General features: G+C 43.2%; 1 protein-coding gene across 1 annotated transcript; it reads right to left on the reverse strand.

Annotated features, from left to right (window-relative positions):
- Positions 1-5,112: 5,112 nt before the first annotated feature.
- Positions 5,113-8,064, reverse strand: UQCRFS1 (ubiquinol-cytochrome c reductase, Rieske iron-sulfur polypeptide 1). Its single transcript, XM_086620914.1, has 2 exons — positions 7,854-8,064; positions 5,113-5,917 (listed from the first exon to the last, which is right to left on the reverse strand). Exons 1-2 carry the CDS (start codon positions 8,062-8,064, stop codon positions 5,307-5,309), a joined length of 822 nt encoding a protein of 273 aa, XP_086477040.1. The 3' UTR covers positions 5,113-5,306.
- Between the last annotated feature and the right edge of the window lie 338 nt (positions 8,065-8,402).

Consider the following 8,402-nt stretch of genomic DNA (forward strand, 5'->3'; position numbering starts at 1 on the left):
CAGGAAGAGTTTCAGTTTTATCTGATGTTTCAGTTATGCTGATTGTTTTGCTAAATTGCTAGATAGGTGGAAAACAGAAATTCTCCCTTTAAAACACAAATATCTGAGCCTAAGTAATGTTAAATATAGCTGCCAGTTAGAAGTACAATGCAATGGTATCATTTGAAATGTTGAAATCATAACTGAGATCTACAAGTTTTGAAATGTTGAGGTCAATATTTCCTTGTACGCTTTACATACCATTATTTTGTGCCCATGTTATGATAAAGCCTTCTAATTACAGAGATATGTTCTTTTTCTGCTTTTAGTGCAAAAAAGCTCCTGTTTTTCTTTAAAAAAAAAAACAAACACAAGTATCTTCTGCAAGAATAAAGGCTGTTATAATTGATATTGTTACAGTAGTTTTTAAAATGCCATAATTATGCTAAATAATTTGTCAAGCGTGGCTTGTCAAGTGTGGCATTTTAGATTTGCAACTAACTGGTGGTTTTTTGGACAACTAATTCTTGGAAGCTGTTCCCTCTTCGTTTGCTGCTCTAGTTGCATAGGGGTGAATTCCCACCTTGCAGGAAAAGACAGGGAGGGTGCTCTGGAATGACACTTCAGAGGCGTGAGGTGTATCCCTGGTTGTTTTCCTGTGTGATGTTGCAGTTCCTCTAGCTGTTTGCAGATGGTCATCGCGTTTCTCCTCTTCTAGACTTTTAACTTAAGATCATGATTTTCAGGACTGTCAAGTACTTTTAATGGTAGCAGAATCAGTGGGAACTCTATTCTGGATATGTTGGGTGCTAAACCACCCTGTACACCTCTAGATTTTACCGGTATCAAAGCAGGCCCACAGATTAATAGATACTTTTGATCTGAGCCTGTGTAAATGGCATACTTTTAAAAGGTTATGATGAGAGAAAATTTGGATTTTCATGGTGATTGCAAAACATATACTGGTCAGCAAAACTGCAAGACTTTAATGGGCATGAAGCGCTAAAGTTCTTCAGAGACAGGATCACCTGCGTTATTAACATGAAATGTACTTTTCATTTAGCCATCTCTTCAAAACTATTAGTGAAACGTAAGGAAAAGAAATTACTTGAAAGCAGGAAATCTGGCACAGTTAATACAGATCGCAGACAGAGCTTCCCAACACTATAAATAACAAAAAATTGTCTTAGAATGTGAATCATTTGAATAATGAACAGCTCTGCAGAAGATAAAAGCCATTAACACATAAAATAAACATCATCTGTAGGCAGCTGAGAAAATCTTACCCATGGAGGACATCCAACCATCAGTAGCTTTAAACGCTCTTCTTCCGTCTAGAAATTCTTTACTTTTTCCTTTTTCAAGGTTGGAGAAGTACTGTTATTGTTCTGTCACTTGTTGCTTCTACTGATGAGAAATGTACTGCTCGGACACTGAACGCTGCTTCAACCGGGGGACTGCTGTGTTCCTCAGATATACCTGAGCTGCTTAGGAACCCTCTTCATGGAGTTTCTTCTTCATGTAGAGTTTGTTGGTGGCCAGTGGCAATAGTGTCCTGGGTAACTGTGCTGCTGCACAACACGGCCTTTGAGAACACTGCCTCGTTTGGCTTGCATGAACATCTGTTAATGACTATACAGAGGCTGCGTGGGAAACTGTCTTCAGTTCTGACAAGCAGACCTAACAGATCAGAAGGGTTAAAACCCCACGCTATTAGCTGTGAAATATTCTGAATTTTCATTTAGAGTCTCTGCACTAATTATTCCTTTGACAGCAGTAACCATTAAAGATATTGCCCCTCTTTTAAAGATACAGAAAAGGAAACACAAAGCTTTTGAAATTTCAAATATTAAAAGTTATGTTTTGATTTTAGTATCTTTATTCCTCTTATGTGAAGAGCTCTTTATTAAATAAACATGAACTTCATTCAGCAACTTCATGAAGACTGTTTTGTTCTAAAGGAGAGAAAGCAGCTAGGTGAGAAGAAACAGATAGGTGGCTGCTCCCTGGTATCCAGGAGGCACGCAGATGAAAGGTGGGCAAGGCAGCTCCTCTGCCATAGGCTTGTGCTTTATAGCTTCACTGCTGAAAAATGTCAGGCCCCAACACTGATCAACCTGGCAAACCTACACCAGTATCAAACTGTCCTTTTAGCTCCTGCCACCCGCCAAGTCAACAGCAGCAAGTGCCTGCTGGCTACAGCAGGCTGATCGTATGGCCGACAGTACGAGGCGCAGGGAGAAGTGTGGAAAAAAAAAAAAAAACCATACGGAGCACAGAGTTGTCTTATACAAATATGAGGAAACCTCAGTTGTCTAGAGAGATGGAGGGCTTCGTACGTTTTTGGAGGGGAAAGGTGCCCTGTTAGCTTTGTGAAATCTCCAAGTTTGTTTTTTGTTTTGAGTGAAAAGGATCTGATGCCAGGAATAGAGCCCTGGTAAGGCCATTAGTGAAGTGCAGGGGGTCAGTGGAAATACACAGATGTAGTCAAGCCCGGCGAGTGATTGCTTCTTGGGAATACAGTGAATCCTCAGAATTTAATAAAATATAGCGGTATTTTTCTGTGTACTTGAACACTTCTACTTCTAGTGCCACAGGGTATGCCAGCCATGACAAGGGTAACATTACCCATTGGTACTGGATGGTGGTAATGTCTGTAATTAGTGGCAGCACTGAGAGCTCCTTCCAAGGACATCTTAGCCCTCAAGGTAATTAAGAGCTCATTACTGGCAACCAGCACATCACTGCCTGGAGGTTTATCCTTGCTTGAGTCATGCTTTCCCCAGAGGGAGTTCAGCCTTCTGGAGTTTCTTGCCCCAGACAAGACAATACAATGATTGGACATTATTCCTTGCAAATCACAGTGTTGCTGAGGTTGGAAGGGACCTCTTGGGATGATCTAGTCCAACCCTCCTGCTTAAGCAAGGTTGCTCAGGACTGTCCAGTTGGATTTGAGTATCTCCATGGATGCTCCACCATCTTTCCAAGCAACTTATTCCAGTGTTTTGACAGCCTTCACAGTAAAGTATTTTAATGTGTTCAGATGAAATTTCATGTTGTTTTTTTTTTTTCTTTTACGTGAGTGGTTTTGGAGATTTGAGGCTGTTAACTTTATTTCTCAAATTCTAGTAAATCCTGATTATTTTCTAAGGCATGCTTGGCCCATTATGAATGATTTTTTTTTTGCCTCAAAAGTACAAAGCCTTTAACTGAAGAAAGGATGGAGACTATCGCATCTGCATTGCCTAAGAGTCAATCCTTCAGCTTCAACTGGTATGTCATGAGCCTGCTGAAAAAAGGCATTGCTGGCATCTCATGTTTACAGTAAAAGCTGCTGGTTTGTTCTCAAATGCATTCAGTGTCACAGTGCTGCACTAGTTGTAGACGGGTAAGATTTGATTGAGTCAGTTTGGTGTCATTTAGGTAACATTCTGTGCAAGGAATCTTATGCAGAACCCTTTAAGCCCAGCTGTGACGTAACTACTTCAGCTTTCACTGTGTTCATTTGTCAACTCAGAAACTGCCCTGGCCATTCCTTGCTTTACAGGGAGCAGATTTACTGGTACCACAGTTACTTAGTGATTGTGTAAACAAAGGTTAGGACTAACTAATGTAACCTGCGGGCTATTTTGGGTGAGGTAAGAGGACTTGAGAGCAGACGAGCAATGCTCTAATGCTACTTCAGGAGTTACTAAGCTGCTTTTCTTGAGTACAAGATTTGAGGAAAGATCAGCCCTGTAACACAAGGCACATACATGAACACCAATTATTTAGATACAAGTTTGGCAACATCTCTTTCACTACTGGTTTAGCACGATTCATTATACCAAAAAAAGTTCTTGAGTGTTTCTGTGGACATAGTGTGATAAGGTGTAAAGCTTGAATTTCTGAAATGGTGTAAAACACATACCTAAGAACTTCTGTAGTAGTCATCTATGGTCTTTTTTTCACTGAATTGTCTGAGAACAGGTGAGCTATATGTATTAATATTCTGCTTAATCTTATTTAAAACTTCGGCTTTAACCCAGCTGTCATCACAGCTTTACAGATGTGAGGCTAAACATTCTGGATTCAGGAAATTCTGAAGATTTTATTTTCTGTTTTGCAACTGGTGCACAGTAATATAGTGCAAGACAGAAGCGTTCACAGAACAGCAGTAAAGAACAGGAAGAAAACAGGACTGCCAAGATAGCGTGGGAGGGTGGAAACCGCAAACCTTGTTTCTCTTCATGTACTGTAGGCAATGAATTGCTAGCTCTGTTTTGTACTGGCAGGGCCAATACTGGTTAAAGGCTCTATTTCAGGTCACATTTGTTTCTCCATGCCTCAAAGTCAGTATCAAGGTAAGCGAGGTTTCAAAGTTTTGGCCTTTATTGAGCTTAGCCTGCAAGCAATATGAAATGATAATTTTCACACACATCATCGAGTCTTAAAAGATGGGAATGCAACCTTTTGCTAGGTCTAACATTAGAGATTAGTCCAGACTGAGTGGTGCTTAGGATTTATTTTTCACCCTCTGTAAAACCTGGATTTCCCTTTTTACTTCCTTCTCAACTTAATTCTTCTGGAAAAGTGTCACAAATTTTCCAACGCCCTAAGCACCTGATCTGATCTTTAGATATGTGTAAGATCAAGCCTTATCTGCAAGTAAAAAAAAACTTTGTAATTCTAACATGACATGCTTTTTTTTTGTCCACATCATCATAAAATCACAATGTTACCATCCTAGGTAAACAATTACAAGCTGCCTCTGAACAGTGTAAAGAAGTTTTCTTTCTAGGTAGGTTTTTATTTACTTTTTCCTTCACTTCCTCTGAAAACAAAAGATATACACTGGAAGGAACAAGATTACATCTCATAGGATTCTACATTGAAACTTACTCCAAAAACTGTCAGACGTTCATAGTGAGACCTTTCTTAGATCTTTTTTCTTCCCATAATGCAGTTTAAAAAAACCAAAACCAACCAACAAAAAAACCCCAGCGTATTAAGGAAACAATGGCTTTGTAGTTCAGTGTCTACCTTGAATCAGCAGCCCTTCAGGAAGGCTCCATAAACATGTTCTGGGTCTACTGTAGAACCTCTTTGACTAGACACGCTACAAGTCTGTACACAAATAAATACACACTATGGGAGTCAGGAACAAGTGCTCACTCCAAGTTTTTATTAAAATTGAACACAGGGAAGTATTCGAACATACTTCTGCTTAAGAATCTAGACAGCTAATGTTTTCAGGATCATCTGGTTTTACAGTACTCCAGAATCTCCATTAACCCTTTTGTGTTGTACATTCACAGGAACATGAAAGTGAGCAAGAACTTCGTTACTCAGCCAACCACCACTAAATCATCACCAAGAAACTGGTAAGTTGGAACCTCAAGGTTATAGGGAGCGGGACCTTTCCTGATTCTGCCAGAGGCATCATAATGGGACCCATGGCAAGGGCAGTAATAACCACCATAATCTCCGGAGTTGGCAATCGGTACACAACCGAGATGAGTGCAGACGCCTACTAGTATGACCCATTCTGGTTTCTTTACTCTGTCTAAGTCATGCTGTGGATCTCTCAGTTTAGACACATCAACTTCAGCTTCCTGATTAATCTCTGCCTGGGTTCTGTGACGCACAAAAAGGGGCTTCCCTCTCCACTTGAAAGCCATGTTCTTGCCTTCTGGAATGTCAGATAACTTGATTTCAATCTTTGACAACGCTAGCACATCAGCAGAGGCACTCAGGCTGGAAATAAACTGGGTGACAACATTCTTAGCAGCATATGCAGTTGCTACACATGTTGTTGCAGTCACCAGGTAGGAAAACCCTTTTCTAGCTTCACTGCTTCTTTGAGAAGATGTGGTGGCATCCAGCACATCTTGACGGCGATAGGCAGAGAAGTCAGGTACCACGACATCGTTATGGACAAAACGAACACTGGCAGGTGCTGCAAGAAGAAGAATATGCAATGATAACACTTTCAGGTAAAAAATATGATAATGTATTTTAAGTTATACTTTTTAAATTGTATTTCTGGAATAATAGGTAAAAGTTATTCCAAAGTCTGGGTATGATTCTGCTAATTATATGTTTCAACTTTAAGCTGTAAGAAAATGGCTTCCAGAAGGTATTTTTGGTAGATGAACAGGAAAAAGTCCTGCAGGATACCATGACTAGCTAAAAAAAGACAGACCAGTTTTCCATTCAAATGTTTCCCCTGAAAAAAACTGCTACGAAGAAATTTGATCTAGTAAAGTCTGCACATCTGTAGCTTAACACCTTTATGCTTTCCTTTGACTTAAGTAACTTCTACACCTTTATAGTCTTAAGTGTGCGGTTCAGCATTTTTAAGATTAAAAATGCAGTATCAGGCATCCCCTTTACATGAAACTTGTCAAAGCTAACTGCCCCAGTAAATAATTTTTAAATGTACGTCCCGTACTTGCCATGATCACTTCATAGATGGATTTCGGGATAAAGCAAATAACTATCCAATTCCCAATCTTTTCAAGCGGGATTCCCATGTCTAAACTAACAAGATGTGATAGCTAACTAAGAGGCCTTCCATTAGTTTCTCCAGCAAAAGAAAGCTGCTTCCCTTGATGAAAATCTGTAAGCCAAAGAAAAGAACCTGCCAAAGACAGAACATAGTACTTGCCAGAGTGCAACCTCTGTTACTTGAAAAGAACTATTTAGGTGGTTTTTTTTCCTAGCAGCTGGCACAAAGTTAACAGGTTAATAAAAAAACATTCTCTCAAAGTACTTAAAATAACTCTCAGGGATTTATATGCAATATAATGGGGAAAATATTTACAATTATTTACAAGTAACTCAGCATAGAGAAGGTATTTGCTGTAGGATTTTAACTGCACAGAAATTAAACTGAAATTCAAAATTCTGAGTAAACCATACTAATTTATTTCAGCATCAAGACTCAAAATATTTCACAATAACAAGCAATACAATTAACTTCTAAAAATTCCGTATATTCAGTGAAAAGCTTGCTTGATGTTAATTAAAACTAAGACGACAACTAAACACCAGCTATGTTAATTACAGATTTGTAGAATTTTCACTTGAACGTATCCTTTACAGTTGACGGTCAGGTGAAGTATGTAGCTCTAATCACTACAGAGCATCTTCCACAAGGCACTGCCATCTCCAAGATTCTCATGAATCTCCTACGTCACAGTACGAAGCAAACTGTGACTACACACCCAGCACGAGCAGATAAGGGCCGCAGTTCTCCATGAAATGCAAACCAGTCTGTTTCATGGAGAACCCCTGCCCTTGGGCTGGACGTCAGGTTCTGCAAGAACGACTTGGGACTAACTTTACCTGGGTGATGCTTTTCTGAACACTCCATGAACTGAGGGAAATACAGGAATTCCAAAAGAGAAAACAGGGATGGATCTGACCTAGTGAATTCACTGTTAGAGCTGTTTTTCTGCAACAGTGAAACAAGCCGTGTATTCTCACTGCCCATCTCTGCTTTGAAGCCCCTCAACTAAATCCCTTATCGAACTGAACCCTCCTGCACCTTCCCAACGGCAAAGTAAACATCCACCCGAGAGCCATCAAAAGGCGCCAGGCTTCCAAGTGTCCCTAACTCTATAGTCGTAAACGCCTGTTACCGTCACGACGACAACCTGGAATCCAGGTGTTTTTTTTTTTTTTAAACAAGAAGCAAAAAGCAGAACCTCTCGACTAACTCACGACGCTGCCGCCCCAGCCTGCCCGGCCGGCCCTCGAGCGCTGCGGGCACCCTCGCCAGCCGCTGCGGTGAGTCCGCTCCCTGCCCCCGGGCCCGGCCCCCGCCCCCGGAGGCTCCCCCGGCGCTGCCCCAGGGCCCGGTCCGCGGCGCCCCGACCCCCGGCCCGCACCGTTGAGGCTGGCGCCGGCGACGAGGCCCCCCCGGGCCGACAGGCCGTTCACCGACTCCCGGCAGAGCAGAGGCCGCTTCAGGTCCAGAGGCACCTTCTCGGCCCGACGCGCCACAGCCGGCGCCAGCGGCTTCAGCGGGCCGGGCACGGCGTGCGCCGCGGCCGACAGGTACGGAGCGAAGGGCCCGGAGCGGGCGGCCACGGACAACATGGCGGAGGCGGCGGCTCAGCCGGTCACCGCGGCGACCTTCCCGGCGGCGGGAGATTGCGCACGCGCCGCAGCGTCACGCTGTCGCGCGGTGGTGGCGTCACGGCGGCGCCGTTGGGTGGCACTGTCGGACGTCACGGCGCTGGGGAGGTGCTGCCGCCCCCGGCGCTTCCGCGGGACGCAGGCGCAGCGCGGGGGCGGAGCGGTTACCGGTTACCGGTCCCGCGGAGCGCGGCGGAGGCTCGGTCGTGCCGGGGCCCGGCGGGGGAGCGGGAGCCTCGCCAGGACCGGGGGGCTGCGAGCGGGGCCGCCGGAATAAAGCGCCGCGTTAATAAAGTGCT

This window comes from Tauraco erythrolophus, chromosome 15 (genome assembly GCF_009769465.1).
Source record: "Tauraco erythrolophus isolate bTauEry1 chromosome 15, bTauEry1.pri, whole genome shotgun sequence".
In the NCBI taxonomy this organism is placed as follows: domain Eukaryota; kingdom Metazoa; phylum Chordata; class Aves; order Musophagiformes; family Musophagidae; genus Tauraco; species Tauraco erythrolophus.